At 35.8% G+C, this 20,667-nt stretch overlaps 1 protein-coding gene across 4 annotated transcripts in view; it reads left to right on the plus strand.

Moving 5' to 3' along the window:
- Positions 1-20,667, plus strand: part of VPS8 (VPS8 subunit of CORVET complex) — a 293,886-nt gene that overhangs the window by 171,861 nt on the left and 101,358 nt on the right. For 3 of the 4 annotated variants that reach the window (XM_060099245.1, XM_060099244.1, XM_060099247.1), the window contains exons 36-41: positions 2,365-2,512; positions 10,395-10,484; positions 11,035-11,077; positions 14,620-14,738; positions 19,352-19,433; positions 19,768-19,850. In XM_060099245.1, coding sequence (XP_059955228.1) covers positions 2,365-2,512; positions 10,395-10,484; positions 11,035-11,077; positions 14,620-14,738; positions 19,352-19,433; positions 19,768-19,850 — 565 coding nt within the window. The remainder of the gene's footprint in view (positions 1-2,364; positions 2,513-10,394; positions 10,485-11,034; positions 11,078-14,619; positions 14,739-19,351; positions 19,434-19,767; positions 19,851-20,667) is intronic. The other variant, XM_060099246.1, reaches the window with a different exon arrangement.

The raw sequence follows: 20,667 nt of genomic DNA on the forward strand, positions 1-20,667 counted from the left end.
TAGGAGTTTTATGGTGTCTCATCTTGTATTTAAGTCTTTAAGCCATTTTGATATTATTTTTGTGCATGGCGTGAGGGTATGTTCTGACTTCTTTGACTTACATGCAGCTGTTCAACTTTCCCAGCACCACTTGCTAAAGAGACTCTCTTTTTCACATTTTATTTTTTGGCCTCCTTTGTTGAACATTAATTGACCAGAGGTGTGTGGGTTTATTTCTGGGGGTCTCTATTCTGTTCTGTTGATCTGTATGTCTGTTTTTGTGCCAGTACCGCACTGTTTTGATTACTGAAGCTTTGTAGTATTATCTGAAGTCTGGGAGAGTTATGCCTGCTCAGGATTGCCTTGGCAATTCTGGGTCTTTTATGGTTCCATATAAATTTTAGATTTATTTGTTCTAGTTTTGTGAAAAATGTCATGAGTAATTTGATAGGGATCACATTAAATCTGTAGATTGCTTTGGGTAGTATTGCCATTTTAACAGTACTGATTCTTCCAGTCCAAGAGCATGGAATATCTTTCCATTTCTTTGAATCATCTTTAATTTCCTTTATTAATGTTCTGTAGTTCTCAGCGTATAAGTCTTTCACCTCCTTGATGGGGTTTATTCCTGAATATTTTATTTATTTATGATGCAATTTTAAAAGGTATTATTTTTTTACATTCCCTTTATGCTGTTCCATTGTTAGTGTAAACACGTGCAACCGATTTCTGTATGTTAATCTTATATCCTGCTACGTTGCTGAATTCATTTATCAGTTCTAGTAGTTGTTGTGTGGAGTCTTTAGGGTTTTCTATATATAGTAGAAAACTATGTCATCTGCATACAGTGACAGTTTTACCTCTTCCCTACCTATTTGAATACCTTTTATTTCTTTTTCTGTGTGACTGCTGTGGCTAGGACTTCCAATACTATGTTGAAGAGAAGTGGTGAGAGTGGGCATCCTTGTTCCAGATTTTAATGGGAAGGCTTTCAGCTTTTCACTGTTGAGTATTATATTGGCTGTGGGTTTGTCATAAATAGCTTTTATTATGTTGAGATATGTTCCCTCTATACCCATTTCGTAAGGGTTTTTATCATGAATGGCTGTTGAATTTTGTCAAATGCTTTTTCTGTATCTATTAAGATGATCATGTGGTTTTTGTTGATGTGGTGTATCACATTGATGATTTGCATGTGTTGAACCATCCTTGGGACCCTGGGATGAATCCAACTTGGTCATGGTGTATGACCTTTTTTATGTGTTGTTGGATTCGGTTTGCTAATATTTGTTGAGTTTTTGCATCTATATTCACCAAAGATATTGGCCTTTAATTTTCTTTTTTGGTAGTGTCTTTGTCTGGTTTTGGTATCAGGGTGATGGTGGCTTCATAGAATGTCTTTGGGAGTGTTCCTTCCTCTTTAGTCTTTTGGAAGAGTTTGAGAAGGATCGGTATAAGTTCTTCTTTGTACATTTGGTAGAATTTCCCAGTGAAGCCATCTGGTCCTGGACCTTTGTTTGTAGGGAGTTTTTGTAGCAATTTTTTGTATGTTATTAATGCTGTTCCAGTTCTTTATATAAGGAGCTTTAGTTGAGGAATTCTGAAGAGAAGATAGGACTCCCAGAAGGAACTGACTTCTTTTGAAGGTAGAGAGAGGATGATTCTTATATCTCCAATGAACCACAGTTGATTTTTCTAAATAGTTCCAGTAATGTCCACCATGGTAAAACTAATACTCCCACAGCTTTTGTATAGGCATTATGAATAGTGGGCTTTGTGAGTGGCTGGCATACAAGGCAAATGAACCATAAATTTTGTATAACCTACTATTCATCCACTTATTTGTTTTAACAACAACCAAATAATTAGCCCTTGCTACATGGAAGACACTGTTGTAGGCTTTAAGAATTCATTAGTGAGAAGGTACTGGTGCCTACCCTCACAGAATTTATACTCTTTTAGAGAAGATAGATAATTGAAGAAGTAATTACAACATGATGTGATTGGTGCTATAAGGGAAGTTTAGTAGGGACAGTAGAAGATGGCTTATTATATATAGTTACTCATGGATCAAATTGTTTAAACTAAATTGAGTCATCTTTGTTTCTTTTAGAGCAACAGTACAACTTCAGGTATGATTTAGAGGAGCCTCCACTGAATATCATTTCCTTAATTATTCAATGTAAATTGTGAAATATTGTGATTTAGAATGTTTCTGATGTAGTTTATAATTCACCTTAATAACCTAAGTAACAGTAAGACTTTTAATTCATGATTTTACTTGATCAAAATGTAGTCTTGGTTTTAAGGTAACATACTTTTCACCTGTAGCTTTAATTATGGTATGATTAAATAATGCTACTGTCTTGCCTTTTCTGTTTTCAGGGAAGGTATTCATGTAAATCAAGAATTGCTGCAGATATCTCCTTGTATTATAGAGCAGTTCATTGAGCTGTTGTGTCAGTTCAGCCCAAACCAGGTTATAGAGACACTGCAAGTCCTTGAGTGCTACCGCCTAGAAGAAACTATTCAGGTAAGACCAGTAATGTAGAGAAGGCAAGGGTAAACTTTTCTTTATTGCTCACCATTTTACAGATGAGCACAGGGAGATTCATATATTAAATCAGTTGGCTAAGTTTATACCTAGTAAGTGCTAGCACCAGAGATTGAACCCAGATAGTTTGACTCCATCGTGCATGCTCTGCATTGCTGTGTTATTGCCTCTCTGTTTATTCTAGTAGAGTCAGAAACAGCACATGTCCATCGTTGTTCATCAAGTTTCACAGGCATTCTAGCCAACAGGATAAACATAGAAAAAGGAATACAGTAAAAATATTAAGAGGGAAAAACTAAGCTGTTACTTGCAGGCACTGATGGTTAGATAGTCCTGTTGTGCCATGTGACTTACTAGGCTAAAAGGCAATTACACAGTCATTGCCTTGATTCTCTTTCCTTGTTTTCTCCTGTTTCCAAATGGAAATGAATGTGTGTGTGTGTGTGTATGCACTTACGTACATATGTATACATACACACATATTCTAATCTACCATGAGGCTAGTATGTTCCCTGTTTAAAATTTGTTTTTAAGCTACCTTTATATTGTTGTCATCAATACTCATGAAACAGTAACCCGTATTTTCTGCATCCATGTCCTAAACTGCCCACACAATTAAAATTTTTTAAATTATAAAATATTTCAAAATACATAGAAATGTGCAAAATGGGTACATATATTCCCACCAATCCAACTTTATAGATGTTAATGTTTTGCCATACTGGCTTCAGATCTTTATTGTTTGTTTTAGAAATAAAGCATCCTTTATCTGTCATGTTTCACCTGAGGTTACCGCCAACCTGAAGATGGGAAGTTTATCCTTCCCATCCATTTAAAAAATTTTTCCTGTATATGAATTTACCTATAAAACACAAGGTACAGTTCTGTATGTTTTTAAAATTTGTATTAATGGTATCATACAGTAATATCCTATTGCAAATTGCTTTTTTATTAATTTTTTTATCTATCAGTTTTTAATACATATCGCTCTAGTTCATTCATTTTAATGATCATATAATAGTGTATTGAATGACTGTGCCACAGTTTATATATTTTCCTATTCACAGACATTCAGAGTGTTTCCAGTCTTTTGCCATTATAAACAATGCTACATTGGACATCTTTGTACATATCTTCTTTGTGCCCATCTGAGATTTCTCTAAGTAGTATGCCTGGAAGTGGAATTCTTTAGACAATAGAGCAGCTTAATTCTATTCATATTGCCAAGTTGATTTCTTATTTGTTTCCAGTCTCATCATCAGTATTTGAAATTTGCTGTTTTTCCACATCCTTGCTGATTTCTACTGTTTTTAGACCTTAATTTTTGCCAGTGTGATGATTATCATTGCTTACTCATAACATTGCATATCTTTCCATATCTTTAATGACACTTTGGGTTTTCTTTTCTTTGAATTATCCATTCATATCATTTGCCCAGTTTCCTGTTGAGGTTTTGCCCTTCTGTTACTGATTTCTAGAAGTTCTTTCTAATTTCTGGATCTCTAGTCCTTTGCTGATTTTATATGTTGGAGATGCCTTCTTCCAGTCTATTATGGCATGTCTTTTAACTTGGTTTTTAGTGACTTCTATTTTAATTTATCAGTCTTTTCCTTTAACGTTAAAATTTTGTGTGTGTGACTTTTATTTCCTTTCCTAATTTAATGGCATTAAGGATATCCTCTTATATGAGTTTTATAGTTTGGCTTTTTTCATTTAGGCTTTTAATCCATCTGGAATTTATTTTTGTAAACAGATCAAGAGAGGGATTTATATATTTTTTCCATGTGGATGGCTAATGGTCCATGTGGCATTTTCTTGTCCTTTCTTCACTTATTTATAATGCCATACTGCTGTACACCAAACTCCCAAATATACATAGATCTTTTTGTGAATTCTGTTCTATTCTTTTGGTCATTTGTCTTTCCCTATACCCATGGCACATATTTTAATTAATACAGCTTTAAAATAAGGTTTATTATTTGGAAGAAGAGTCTTCTCTCCTCATTCTTTTTCTTTAAAATTCTTTGGCTACTCTTGGCCTCTTACTATTTCACATCAAATTAGGAATCACATTGTCACATTCCTATAAAAATAACATATTCTTCTGAGATTTTGATGAAAACTACATTGAATTTATAGATTAATTCAGGGAGGATTGACATCTTATGGTCTTCACATTCAGGAACATGGTTGTCTTTTTGAAATGTCTTTTACCCACTTTGGTGAGGTTTTATAACTAAAGTTATAAAATATAATATTTTACATAAGACTCTTGCACATTTTCCTCAATTTGTTCTTAGATATGTTTTGTTAACATTGTAAAAGGAAATTAAAAAAAATTTTATTGGAATATAGTTGATTTCAATGTTGTGTTAGTTTCAGATGTACAGCAAGGTAATTCAGTTATACATATACATGTATTCATTCTTTTTTTTTTTTTTTTTTTTTTTTTTTTTGCGGTATGCGGGCCTCTCACTGTCGCGGCCTCCCCCGTTGCGGAGCACAGGCTCCGGACGCGCAGGCTCCGGACGCGCAGGCTCAGCGGCCATGGCTCACGGGCCCAGCCGCTCCGCGGCATATGGGATCCTCCCAGACCGGGGCACGAACCCGTATCCCCTGCATCGGCAGGCGGACTCTCAACCACTTGCGCCACCAGGGAGGCCCTATTCATTCTTTTTTAGATTCTTTTCTCATACAGGTTATTAATATCACAGAATATTGAGTAGAGTTCTCTGTGTCATACAGTAGGCCCTTGTTGGTTATCTGTTTTATGTATGGTAGTGTGTATGTATTAATCCCAAGCTCCTGATTTATCCCCCCGCAGCCCCCCACATTTCCCCTTTGGTAACCATAAGTTTGTTTTTGAAGTCTGTGAGTCTGTTTCTGTTTTGTAAATAAGTTCATTTGTATCATTTTTTAATTAGACTCCACATATGAGTGACATCGTATGATATTTGTCTTTCTCTGTCTGACTTACTTCACTTAGTATGATAATCTCTATGTCCATCCATGTTTTTACAAATGGCAGTATTTCATTCTTTTTTATGGCTGAGTAATATTCCATTGTATATACGTATCACATCTTCTTTATCCAGTCCTCTATCGATGAACATTTAGATTGCTTCCATGTCTTGGCTATTGTAAATATCTCTGCAACAAACATTGGGATGCATGTATCTTTTTAGACTATGGTTTTCTCAGAATATATGGCCAGGAGTGGGATTGCTGGATTATATGGTAGTTCTATTTTTGGTTCTTTAAGGAACTTCCATATTGTTCTCCATAGCAGTTGTACCAATTTACATGCTCACCAACAGTGTAGGAGGGTTCCCTTTTCTCCACACCCTCTTCAGCATTTATTGTTTGTAGACTTTTTGATGATGGCCATTCTAAGCTATGTGGGGTGATACCTCATTGTAGTTTTGATTTGCATTTCTCTGATAATTAGTGATGTTGAGCATCTTTTCATGAGCTTTTTTGGACATCTGTGTGTCTTCTTTGGAGAAATCTCTGTTTCGATCTTCTGCCTGTTTTTTGATTGGGTTGTTTGTTTTTTTGACATAGAGCCACATGAGCTGTTTGTAGGTTTTGGAGATTAATCCTTTGTCAGTCACTTTGTTTGCAAATATTTTCTGTCATTCTGTGGGTTGTCTTTTTGTTTTGTTTATGGTTTCCTTTGCTGTGCAGAAGCTTTTAAGTTTAATTAGGTCCCATTTGTTTATTTTTGTTTTCATTTCTATCACTCTAGGAGACAGATCCAAAAAAATATTGCCAAGATTTATGTCAAAGAGTGTTCTGCCTATGTTTTCCCCTAAGAGTTTTATAGTGTCTGGTCTTACATTTAGGTCTTTGATCCACTTTGAGTTTATTTTTGTGTATGGTGTTAGAGAATGTTCTAATTTCATTCTTTTACATGTAGCTGTCCAGTTTTCTCAGCATCACTTCCTGAAGAGACTGTCTTTTGTCCATTGTATAGTCTAGCCTCCTTTGTTGTAGATTAATTGACCATATGTGCATGGGTTTATTTCTGGGCTTTCTATCCTGTTCCATTGATCTACCATACTGTTTTGATTTCTGTTGTTTTGTACTGTAGTCTGAAGTCAGGGAGTCTGATTCCTCCAGCTTCATTTTTCTTTCTCAGTATTGCTTTGGCTCTTTGGGGTCTTTTGTGTTTCCCTATAAATTTTATAATTTTTTCTCCTAGTTCTGTGAAAAATGCCATTGGTAATTTGAAAGGGATTGCATTAAATATTAGATTGCCTTGGGTAGTATAGTCATTTTGACAATATTGATTCTTTCAATCCAAGAACATAATATATCTTTCCAACTGTTTGTGTCATCTTTGATTTCTTTCATCAGCATCTTATAGTTTTCAGAGTATAGGTCTTTTGACTCCTTAGGTAGGTTTATTCCTAGTTATTTTATTCTTTTTGATGTGATGGTAAATGAGATTCTTTCCTTTATTTCTCTTTCTGATCTTTCATTGTTATGTATAAGAATGCAAAAGATTTCCATGTATTAATTTTGTATCCTGCAACTTAACCAAATTCATTGATGTGTTCTAATAGTTTTCTGGTAGCATCTTTAGGATTTTCTATGGATAGTATCACTTCATTTGCAAACAGTGATGGTCTTATTTCTTCTTTTCCAATTTGGATTCTTTTTATTTCTTTTTTCTTCTCTGATTGCTGTGGCTAGGACTTCCAAAACTTGTTGAATAAAAGTGTTGACAGTGGTTATCCTTGCCTTGTTCCTGATCTTAGAGGGAACGCTTTCAGCTTTTCACCACTGAGAATGATGTTAGCTGTGTGGTTTTCATGTATGTCCTTTATTATGTTGAGGTAAGTTCCCTCTATGCCCACTTTCTAGAGAGTTTTTTTTTAATCATAAATGGGCGTTGAATTTTGTCAAAAGTTTTTTCTGCACCTATTGAGATGATCATATGGTTATTTATTTATTTAATGGTGTATCACATTGATTAATTTGTGGATACTGAAGAATTCTTGCATCCCTGGGATAAATCCCACTTGATCATAGTGTATGATCCTTTTAATGTATTGTTGGATTCAGTTTGCTAGTATTTTCTTGAGTATTTTTACGTCTATGTTCCTCAGTGGTATTGGCCTGTAATTTTCCCTTTTTTGTGGTATCTTTGTCTGGTTTTGGTATCAGGGTGATAGTGGCCTCATGGAATGAGCTTGGGAGTGTTCCTTCCTCTGCAGTATTTTGGAGGAGTTTCAGAAGGATAAGTGTTAATTCTTCTCTAAATGTTTGATGCAATTCACCTGTGAAGCCACTGGGACCTGGACTTCAGTTGGAAGTTTTTAAATCACTGTTTCAATTTCAGTACTTGTGATTTGTCTGTTCATATTATCTATTTCTTCCTGGTTCAGTCTTGGATGGTTGTATCTTTCTAAGAATTTGTCCATTTCTTCTAGGTTATACATTTTATTGGCATATAGTTGTTTGTAATAGTCTCTTATGGTTCTTTGTATTTCACTCGTGTCAGTTTTAACTTATTTTTCATTCTGTTGTTAACTCCTTCTTGTGTATTTTAAATTTCAGTTATTGTATTCTTAAGCTTTGATCATTCTTTTTTATATTTTCTATTTCTTTTTTGCAGTTATCATTGTGTTCATCTATTATTTTCCCGTGTTCAGTTAGCATTTTATTACTAATGCTTTGAACTCTTTCCAGGTAAATTATTTATCACTTTTTAACTTTGTTTCCCACCCCCTTAATGAATTTACCTTTTTCTTTCATCTGAAACATATTCCTCTCTTTTTATATCTTGCTTGACATTCTCTGTCCTTCTGTGTGAGATTATGTGAAACAGTTCCATAACCCAGTCTTGAAGACATGTCCATATGTGGGAACATCCCTGTGAAGTCTGCTTGTCCCCAGTGGCATTGGTGGAATAACTAATTTTAAAGTGAGCATAGGCTGCATCTTTCCCTGTTATGTGCTACAAGGCACTGTATTGCTGGCATGTAGGGCTAGAGTCACTGCCCTATTAAGGGTGGTGCCAAGGCCTAAGGGTCTGGAGAAGGATCTTTGAGCGAGTTGGGCTTCTTCCCAGTGTGATGGTGGTGTTCGCCATGGTTGGGGATATGGCTGGGACCTAAGGGTTTGGGGCTGCACTTCTAAACTTGTTCCACTTCTTCCCTGGTATGCACACATTGGGTAGAGGCAGGGTCAGGGCCAGAGCAGTAGGAACCACACTAGTAAGCTGGTTCCACTTCTACCTTTGTGCAGTTGTACCAGCAATGGCAGTCTCCATCTTAGCTGGAGGCAGGACAAGGGCCTGAGTTGATTCCACTCCTTCCCTAGTGCTTGCACATATTTGTCTGCAGGCAGTGACAGTCTCTGACGTGGCTGGAGGAAGGGTTATAGTCCGAGCAGCCTCTGCTCCCTCCCAAGTACAGGCATGCATGCTAGTACCTGCAGTGGCTCTCTCTGCTCTGGCTAGATGCAGAGCCATAGTGTGAGGTGGGCTCCACTCCCTCCATGTTTACTCAGGCTCATTAGAAATGAAATTTCTAAAAGGAAATTTTTTGAAATGACTTTTTTTAAATTGGTTACTGCTGGTATATGTTATTAATTTTTGTTCAGTGTCTTATATCTAGCAACCAGGCTGAATTATTTTTTCGTTCAAATATTTTCTAGATTTTTTTTATGACAATAATTTTTTCTGAGAATAATGGTAGTTTTTTTTCTTTCTTTCCAATCTTATACTTTTCTCATTCCCTCATCAGATATCTAGGAGCTCTGGGATATTATTGAACAGAGGCAGTGATAGTATGCATTCTCTCCTTGTTTCTGATTTAAAAGGGAATGTGTCTAACATTTTATGTTAAATATGGTGTTTATTGTCGGATTTTGATAGATAATTTTTATTAAATTAGACAAGTGCCATTACCAGTTTGGGTTAGAGTGTTTTGTATTGTTTTTATTTTTGTCAAAAATGGGTGCTGCATTTTACTAAATACTTTTTCTGCATTTTTTGAGATGATCACGTTTTCCTCCTTTGATCTGTTAACCTATACTATGTTATTTGTGCCTCTCTTTTTTTCTTACTCCTAAGAAAGTTTTATTCTATGTTACTAGTCTTTCCAAAGACTAATTTCGCTAGGTGGTTTGTGACCACCTAGAGGGGTGGGATAGGGAGGGTGGGAGGGAGGGAGACGCAAGAGGGAAGAGATATGGGAACATATGTATATGTATAACTGATTCACTTTGTTGTAAAGCAGAAACTAACACACCATTGTAAAGCAATTATACTCCAATAAAGATGTTAAAAAAAAAAAGAAAAGACTAATTTAGGATTTTCTTTTAAACCTCGCTATTGTTTCTCTGTTGTTTCTTTCCATGACATTCTTTTCTGTACTTATTTTCTTTCTTTTACCTTAGCTTAACTGGCATTTCTTTTTTACTTATTAGAAACTCTTAGTTTATTAATTTTCGTTAAGATCCCACAAGCTAGTGTATAGAGTTTTCATTGTCATTTTGTTCTAAATATTTTGTGAATAATTACACTTATCAATTTCTGGTGTATATTATTACTTTTTATGTATACATGTTACCTTTTGTGCAATGGATATACCTGATTCAGGTGCATAATAACTTTTTAAATAAATAAGTGAAAAAAAAAAAGAGTGACCTTGGTTCAGTCAGAGTCCCAAATGGGCCACTCTAAGATTAGAAAGTCAAATATTTGCATGTTATACTGTAAAGTAGCATACTACTAGGGTATGAATTCACTATTTACTATCGTAGGGTTTTTCTTCATCCTTAACAGGACCTTCTGACTCCACAAACAAGATTTTTGAGCAAAAAAACTTTATCTTTTCTTCTTTCCTAGATTACCCAGAAGTATCAACTTCATGAAGTCACTGCTTATCTATTAGAAAAGAAAGGAGATATTCATGGTGCCTTCTTAATAATGCTAAAGGTAACATTTTACTGTATTTGCTTTGTCATGTTTCTGTCTAGCCCTATACCCATTTTTCAATCCATCTTTTTTCATGAGATAAAATTAACATACAACATTGTGTAAGTTTTTGTCAATCCATCTTAATTTCTTATGTTTCAGAGTAAGCTGCAGACAACAGTACATTTTTTTGTACATTTTATCTAAATATTTTTATCATGCATGTCATGATACACCAGTATGCCACATGATACTAATCCCAAGGCTTAGTAGTTGTGGCTTGCGGGCTCTAGAGCACAGGCTCAGTAGTTGTGGTGCACGGGCTTAATTGCTGCACGGCATGTGGGATCCTCCTGGACCAGGGCTTGAACCCGTGTCCCCTGCATTGGCAGGTGGATTCTTAACCACTGCGCCACCAGGGAAGCCCTGTGCTTTCTATATACACAACAATTCTCTTCTGAATGGCAGAGATCATTCTTAATAACCTTATTGTTTCTTGGAGTTTACTTTAAAATATGGTAATTCAGGTATTGGTGGATTAGAAATATAAAGTGTTCCTTTTACCTCCTAGAGACTACAAAGCAAACTTCAAGAGATAACACATCAAGATGAAAGTAAGTTCTCGAGTGTAATTTACAATTTCTTTTTCCATGGGCCCCATGTTTTAAAAGATATTAAATGATAAACTGTATTTATTAAGTAATAATCACATTGATCTGCATGTTACTGTTTATCTAACATTGATCCCAATTTTGGCTTGTTTTCAAGGGCTCATAATAGGAAGTAATATAAACCACTGTAGTTTTGCAGTGCTAATTGTCAGTAGAGGTCATTGGACAGAAAATTAAGTAGGCTTCACTGGTATTGATTAATTTTTTAGTTATATTTCTGTACTTATGTTTTGGTTATTATAAATGAGGTACATAACTAACATCTTAAAAATTACTATAATGTGCTGAACAACAGCAAAGCAGAGCTTTGTTCTATACTTACTCTATATTTAGAGTAAGTAATAATCAGTGTTTCTGTATTAAATTTATATAATTTTAGCAGAAAGCAGTAAAACTTGAAACAGTTTAAAATCTTAAATGGCTTTGTCACAGATAGATATGTAATTCCTATTATATTCCTTGATACTAAAAAAAGTTATTTATTTTGTAAAAGTGTGGTAAAATAAACATAACATAAAATTCACCATTTTAACCATTTTTAAGTTTACAGTTCATTGGCAATAAGTACATTCACATCATTGTGCAATAATCACCACCATCCATCTCCAGAACCTTTTCAGCATCCCAAACTGAAACTCTGTACCCATTAGACAATTACTCCTAATTCCCTCCTCCCCACCCAGCCCCTGGTAACCACCATTCTACTTTCTGACTTGATGAATTTGAATTTGATTACTCTATGTGTCTCATAATTGGAATCAAACAGTAATTGTCCTTTTGTGTCTAGCTTATTACACTTAGCATAAAGTCTTCAGGATTTATCCATGTTGTAGCACATGCAGAATTTCATTCATTTCTAAGACTGAATAATATTCTATTTTATGTATATACTACATTTTGTTTTTCCATTCATTTATCAATGGGCACTTGGTTGCTTCCACCTTTTGACCATTGTGAATAATGTTGCTATGAACATGGGTGTAGAAATACCTTTTTGAGTCCCTGCTTTCAGTTCTTCTCAGTGTATACCCAGAAGTGGGATTACTGAGTTAAATGGTAATTCTATTTTTAATTTTTTGAGGAACCACCATACTGTTTTCCATAATGGCAATATCATTTTACATTCTCACCAGCAATGCACAAGGGTTCCAAATTCTCCACATCTTCACTAACACTTTTATTTTCTGTTTTCTTGGTAGTAGCCATCCTAATGAGTGTGAGGTAGCATCTCATTGTGGCTTTGATTTGCATTTCCCTAATGATTGGTGATGTTGAGCATCTTTTCTTAGACTTATTGGCCATTTCTATATCTTCTTTGGAGAAATGTCTATTCATATCCTTTGTCCACTTTTTTTTTTTTTTTGCGGTACGCGGGCCTCTCACTGTTGTGGCCTCTCCCGTTGCAGAGCACAGGCTCCGGATGCGCAGGCTCAGCGGCCATGGCTCACGGGCCCAGCTGCTCCGCAGCATGTGGGATCTTCCCAGACCGGGGCACGAACCCATGTCCCCTGCATCGGCAGGTGGACTCTCAACCAGTGCGCCACCAGGGAAGCCCCACTTTGTCCATTTTTGAATTGGATTATTTGTTTTCCTATTACTTGACATTTTCAAAATATCCCTCCCAAAGTTCAGAGAAACACTTGATAGGTGATTTTTAGATTGTTTTACCTTTTTAACCCACTAACACATTTCTTGGACCCCTTAGCCCACACATTCCCCTTAACACCTTTACCCTAATTCTCCATATATTATTTGTTTTTGGAACTTCCATAACAGTTGGTTGACTTTTCTATATTTAGTCCAACTAAACATTTAATTATTGTTTTTGTGCTTTAGTATATGTTCAGTCAATTTGACTGTTAGATTTGTTGCATTTATGGCATCTTTCTCTTTCAATTTACTGTTATGAGAATAATTTTTATAGACATTACATGAAGGATTGTGGGAAAAGTAGGAAGAATGTTTCCCCCAAATCACTACAGTAATTTGCAGGTGATATGTGTAGGGAAGCCAATTCCTTGAATTCCAATGAAGGTAAATTTCTCAGTAATAGTCTCATAACTGCGATTTACTGTCAGATTCAATTTTGACAGTGTGCTTAAGAATTTTGAAGGATTTGGTAATTGCACAACACTGGGCTAGTTTCTGTGGGTGATACACAGATGGCTAAAACACAGTCCTCACCCAAAGAGCTACAGTCTCTTGAAGGAGGCAGATATGTAAATAAAAACCTCTAATGCGTGTAGAATCAAATACTATAAAAGAGGTACAGTGAGAGTGGCAAAGAGTTGTGGAAAATTGGGGAACTACCTGTAACTGAGATTCTTTTGTGGAAGATGTGACCTTTGAAGTAATCATGATTGAAATGATGAATAGGAATTTCATAGACAAAAGCAAGGAAAGGGTCTTCTGGGCTGAGGAGAACATGAGCATGAAAGTGCCTGGCTAGTAACCTTGGGGAGGAGGAAATAATCTGGTGATATAAGAGCACCAAGGGTGGGAAGATGCACCAGGATGTTTACTGTATTTACTTAGGATCAGAGGTTTATTGACATTCTCTTTGTAAAAATTAGAAGTCTTTGATAGTTTTTGTTCATGAGACTCATATGTTTGGACTTGTGCTTAAGAGAACTGTAGTGACAGTATAAAAGGGAATGAGGAAGGTAAGATTTGGAAGTCAAAAGTTAATTTGGAGGCTGCTGCAGTAGTGCAAACGAGGTGATGAAGGGCTCCACTCGGGTAAAGTAGTGGGTATATGAGAATGTGGAAGTAGAATTAACAAAATTAACAATTTATTTGAATGTACAGGTGAAAGCATCAAAGATGGTGAAGATTTATAAACTGGTTGACTTAAAGGTCATGGTTCTATTTACTTAGTTTGGAAATGTAGGGGGAGGAGCAGATTTGAAGTAAGAAAAATGGGTTGGGTTTTGCACATATAAAGTTCAAAGTGATTGCAGGATGTCCATGTAGAGGTAGATGTCCTAGAGCCTGGTGAAAATTCAACCTGCAGATTATGAAAGGAATAAGGGCTGGAGGTGTATATTTGAAAGTTATTAGCAAGGACATGGGAATTAAAACTAGAAGAGTGGCTGAAATTATTGATAAAAATGAAAAGAAAAGGGCCTGAGATAGTATCTTGGAGAAATACATACATTTAAGAAATAGAGGAAGAAATGGTAGAGCAAGAAAGATAAAAGATAATCTTTCTATTAACTAATCCACAGATAAATGGTTGGGGATTTTCCATAGCTAAAGCATATTAAAATGCTAAGTATGATGTGCTTTCTCTGTCCTAGGAATGTCAGACATTTATATGGAAAACTGTTGCAAAGAACTACCTGCTTTTTATCTACTGAAGTTTAGTATCAGGTCTTATACATGATTATATCATAGAAAACTAAAAGTATGCAGAGAAAAAATTGTTTAATTTTTCACAGAAGCTTTGAGATTATCAGTAATATACCCTTGAGTGATGTTAACAGTTTTTCTCAATCTAGATACCAAAGAGGATCCCTCACTGAAGAATGTTGAAGAGACCATGGTGGAGACAATTGCCCTTTGCCAGAGAAATTCACATAATTTGAACCAGCAGCAGAGAGAGGTAGGAGAGTGACTACAGAGGCTTTTAAAAATCTGTTCTGGTCTGAAACTAGGAATTAATTCTATTTCCACTGCCCTCTCAGCTACCTGAGTTCAGTGCTCCCAGGAGTATAAGACTCCTAAAGTTATTACGAGGAGTGCCTGTCTGCTTTGTTCTCACAAAAGGCTTTATATTCTTAGATTTGGCTGTGCTGCAAAATTTAGGTGTGTGAATACTAGATGTCCTTGTTCTCTTTGGACTGAGTTTTTGTGTATTCTGTGTAGTGGTACTGTGGATGTGTCGTCCATTTATCATCTGTACCATTCCCCGTGGATAAGATGAGCATGAAGCACTAGAGGAAAAGCCTCAAGGGATACAGAGAAAGCGGAAAAAGGTCAAGAAGGCTATGGTGTAGTAGTTCTCAACCTTGGCCGCACATAAGAGTCACATGGGGAGCTTTGAAAAATCCCAGACTGTACCTGAGATCAATTAAATTATAGTCTTTGGGGCTGGGCCGCAGTCATCAGTATGTTTTAAGGCTTCCCACATGATTCCACTGTGCAGCCAAGGTTGAAACCACGTCTGTAACAGATTCCAGACTGCAAAAAGGGAGAACGCAGAGCTGAAGGAGATATAGTAGAGCACGTGGGGCGGGTGGGAGTTACAGCAGTGAAGCAGAAACCAAGGGGGCGAGATGCAACTTGACAGCTAAATTGTGCAGTAGTTTTAAGAAGTAAAGTTAGCAGTGTGATATGTATGGCATAACTGCGCCTGCCCCTCCAGGCTCTGGCCTCTGACTTAACACCACCTGGCCTCCTTCCACTGCCTGGGCTTCTGAAATGGGAAGCAGGGTAAATTTTTCCTATATAGTTTGCCATACATGTTCCAATGAAAATGATAAACTTGGTATGTTTCTGTTCTTATGAGATGGGTAAATTTCTCCTTTATGTTTTTGTCAAGGGTTTTTTATTTTATTTTATTTTATTTTTTTCCTTTTTTTGCGGTATGTGGGCCTCTCACTGCTGTGGCCTCTCCCGCTGCGGAGCACAGGCTCCGGATGCGCAGGCCCAGCGGCCATGGCTCATGGGCCCAGCCGCTCCGCGGCATATGGGATCCTCCCAGATCGGGGCACGAACCCGTATCCCCTGCATTGGCAGGCGGACTCTCAACCACTGCGCCACCAGGGAGGCCCAAGGGTTTTTTTAAGGTCATAAATTTTGAATACCCTTTAGAATATAAATTGTATAACAAACACATTTATATAATAGATGTGTTTTTTTTATTTAAAAAACTATTTTGAGCGAAATGATACATACCCATTATTTTTTTTAATCCCGCAATACAGAAAGTTACACAGAGGGATGTTTAAAAAAATTACCCCGTATCCATCTTATCACCCAGAAATAACCGTCATTATCATTTGGTGAATATCACTCTAGATATTTTTTATCTACCTAGGTTAACATAATTTTAGAAAAATTGAATCAAATAATGCTTGCTTTAAAAATATAGTATTTAATCACATTTAGGAAGCTTATGTAAAACTGAGGAAATTCTGAAATTCAAATAAATAGTTCTTCAATACACTATCTCTTAATACATCTCCCTGAAGTTGAAAAAATCTAAATAACTGTAATAGATTAAAAGTATCATTTATAATTACATTTCGGTTTTTATAATATCTATGATGTCCGACCAGTAAGGAAGTTTACATGAACTCATACACACTTGCTTCAGCCTCCTTCTTCATCCCTCTGAATTTTAGTTAGTTATGTTATTTTACCTCATTAAGGTTAACAATACATTCTTTTGTGTATCCACAATTCCCATAGTTGTTCAATCTTTATTTAAATGGATTATGGGCTTTACAACATTCCTTTTGCCCTGATTTTTCCATTCCTAAGTTTTTGTTTTCATTTATCTTTTGGCTAACTGTCTGCATTTGGACATGGTTATATTTTGATAGAAAAATACAAGAGGGTAAAACTATTAAAGCTATGTTTATACATAAATATACATAAATATTTTTCAACCCTTCTGTCTCCTCCCTAACATCTATTTGATATTCTTCCTTCTTCTCATGGAAAATTTAAGGAAAAACGACAATTATGTTTTATAAATAAAGCCATTTAGGCTCACATAAGCTGAAATATGTCCAGATTCACATATATTAACGGTAGAATTAGATATAAAATTCATGCCTCCAGAACTCTAGGGATTATTCTGACTATATTTGAACTCTTATCTCTTAATCAGAGACAGGACTAAGGCTTCCTTTGATGTGGTGAAAGGGTAATTTATTCTGTATTTTTTTGTCTAAAAATATATCTGAGTTGGAATCTGTCTCTTCCTCTCTTAGACACACACGTGCCTCTCACACCACTCTCTACTCCCCCCCCACCCTCCAACAACTGGTTTTTGCTTCTTTTCTGAACAACGTTCATAGCAACAACAAAAACATTGCATGTTAGTTTTTATGTAAATACTATTTTTGTGAAAATGCTGAACTGATTTTATGTAGTACCAAACATTAATTTTGGGGGATTTTCATGGTTGTTTCCCTTGTTCCTCTTTGCTTTTTTTTGGTTTGGAGAGAGTGAGAACAAGAGCTGTTGCCACCAACCCTAATCTAACTAGAAAATTTGAAGTATCCAAAAGCTTGATAATGAATTGTCTGTAATGTCTCTTTCCAGAAGTTTCTTCAGAAGATTTAATGTCATGGAGTATTTCCTTAAAGTTAGACTGCAGAAAGTCGTGTTGTCAGTCCTTTCCTAGGTAGAATCTATACCTGTCCTCCTTTGTATGTCCGTCTACCCCAGTGTCCAGTGATTGCATATAATAAAGAATATGGCTTTGTTATGCACATAATTCCCTGAAAAAGAAAGCTGTTGATTATGTAACATGAGAAAGTAATTCAGGTTCAGTTGTGTTGCTCTCAGGGGTTAGGATTGTCATTATCATGGATTGTTACTTTAGAGTTTATCCAAGTTAACATTTTAAGAACCAACATTAAAGAGCAAGAGAGACAAAATATTTAAAAGGTGTCTACCATATATTTCAGGTTATATTTCAGGTTAATGTGGAGATTTAATTGAAGAAGAACAATTTCTCTATTTACGGTATGAACACTTCCCATGGCTATTATCTCTGCAACCATGCTTCCCCCAGTCTGCTATTTATAAACCAAGAATAAACTAACCTTTAAAAAGGTAATTCTTCTAAAATTTCTGGACTAAATAAGAAAAAATTTAAATCAAATTTCTAAATATAATAAATATAAAAACCAAAAGGTAAAAATTGGGTATACCATATACAGTTAAATTAAAAGACTATAAAAATACATAGAAATAAATGATGTGGTTGTAAAAACAAACTGAAATAGGCAACGAAAACACAAGCTAAGTAAAGCCATCCAAGAATAAAATACAAGATTAAAAATTCATGCATACTAGATAAAATAAATTAAAATTTCAATAAAATAAAGAATTGCCAGTATACAACATAGTTAAAATCAGTATCTTAAGAACTTGAAGAAATACTGTTAAAAAAAAAAAGTACATAAAATCCTGGCCTTAGAAAACCTCAAATGGGGGCAGATAAGGGCTTCCTTGTAGAGCTCTTCAGTGGAGGGTCACCCCGTGGGAAAGTCACCAGACCATTAGCCTGTCCCCTTAACCATGCTTGTCCTGCTCTGTCAATACTGACTTTTTTTCATACCTCTTGGATGTTTGCAGGAATAGGTTTCTCCCAAGATACTGGGTGAAATAAGGCCTTTGTAAATCATTACCCAACAGGAAAATATGCTTGAAATTTTAAAATGTATTGGTTTGATTTTTGATGATGAAGATTTTTCCTAAGGCTTAGGAAGAACACATATGATGCACATATGGCAGTGTATAATCATTGGCAAATTACTCAACTTCTCTAAGCTTCAGCATCTTATCTCCAGTAAAGATAATGCTTACTGTATAAGGTTATCATGAGATTGAAACGACAAAATGTATGTAAAGCATTTAATACAGTGCCCTATGTAATAGGAATAAATAAATGTTAGATCTGCTCATTTATGTCATGATGTGGTTGGAAATGTTAATTGAAATAATGTTAACTTCCACTTCTTAGTCTGTGATGACTGAGGAAATAACAAAATAATGCTTGATATAGGAGAAAACTTTGGATAACTGTATTTATTTATCTTGCTTGACATAGCTGATGAGAAATGGGGGGAGGGTAGTTGTGGGAGAGTTCTTTATTCCCTTCTGCAGTACAAAGGGCCGTTTAGACTGTGTCAGTGAAACATTTAAGAACGTAGCCTGAGGCTCTGCTCTGGCTCCTTTGAACCTACCCTTTTCTGAGACACAGAAGATTTGCAGTTCCAAGGTCTAGACTTACTTAACTTCAGCTTCCTTATTTTCCCAAGGTGCATAGTAAAGATATCTGTTCTGGCTGTGGTCTTTGCTTTTTTACTGTCTTTTCTCTTCCCAGTCAAGTGTTCCATCTTTTCTTTTTCTAATTTTTACCAACAAATGTATGTGACAAGTACATTTCAACCTGTGAAACACTAAGCTGATGTTAGTTGTTCTTAAAAACAACAGAGTACTTTTGTTTTCCTTTGGTTTCCTCTGCCATTATAGGCACTCTGGTTTCCATTACTGGAGGCAATGATGGCACCTCAGAAGCTGTCTAGTTCAGCTGCGCCTCACCTGCACTCTGAAGGTAAGGTCATAGCGTCCACCTATACTGTCCCCCAATTTCTATCTGCTGATGATTGTCATTTTGATACCTTCTCCCAGCATCGTATTTTTATTTTCCTTAATGAAATCATACTGTACTGTTGATCTCATTTTTTCATGTTCACTGCTTTCTGTGGCACCAGTTATATCATTTGTCTTGGATAATAGTAGCTTTGCAACTTACCAGCAGTTAACTTTAAAATATCAAACTGGCCTTGGTTAGCCAAATTTCTAGGAAGTTGTATTCCTGTGACTTACAGGAAAAAAAAAAACTCTTATTTTAAACTAACCTTAATATTGATATTTTATTATAACAGCTCTGAAATCTTTGACCATGCAAGTTCTAAACAACATGGCAGCATTTATTGCCCTTCCATCAATCTTGCAAAGAATCTTGCAGGTGAGTTGAAAGGGGGAAAATTCAGCATTGATCAATTTTAACTAATATTTTAGTTATGTATAAATAATAGCAAATTGGGCTAATGCGTAAATGGATCTCAAGCAAGCATAATGCAGCTGATTTTTGGCATTAACAAAATATCTAACTTACAACTCTCATCCTTGAATCCTTCCTAGCACTCCAGTGATGTGGGTTTGCCTGGCACACACTTGCAACCTTCAGTTAGGGAGTGCAGGCTTCAGTTCTCTGTGACCTTTGGATTCAGATACACAAGCTTCCTTTTGGTGTGCTAACTGGGAGAGAATTACCATTGCTTCCAGCTGATTATACTTTTTAGATCAAAAAGAGAAACGTAAAAATTATGTTAATATAGACATTTCTTAATCTTGTTACTTAGGGTTTCTAACTCATCCCAAAACTTTCTGTCCAAAGCTCATCTCCTACTATAGATTCTAGCTGGCTTTGTGTCCAAAGCCTTTGTAGGAAACATCATTCCAGCCTGTTTTCTTCAGCAAAAAGGCCCGAACCTTTCCAACTTCATCAAAAGGAGAACACTAAAGATGTGCTAAGATATATTTTCAGAAACATCTGTGAACATTCTTGGGTAAACAGCAGGAATTACCCTTAGAATCCATTTTGTCTTCCCTCACTTTATGCAGGATAGAGACGCACCAAAAAGAAAAAAAAAAAGTCAGACAGTAATATGATGCCATTGATCTTCATAATTTTCAAATGATTTTTATCCAGTCAAGAATGTCCCTCTCAGCTCTCTTTTAAGACTCTCCAAGCTCTTCTTCCGACCTGGTCTGAAGCAGCT

This window comes from Mesoplodon densirostris, chromosome 5 (genome assembly GCF_025265405.1).
Source record: "Mesoplodon densirostris isolate mMesDen1 chromosome 5, mMesDen1 primary haplotype, whole genome shotgun sequence".
Classification (NCBI taxonomy): Eukaryota; Metazoa; Chordata; class Mammalia; order Artiodactyla; family Ziphiidae; genus Mesoplodon; species Mesoplodon densirostris.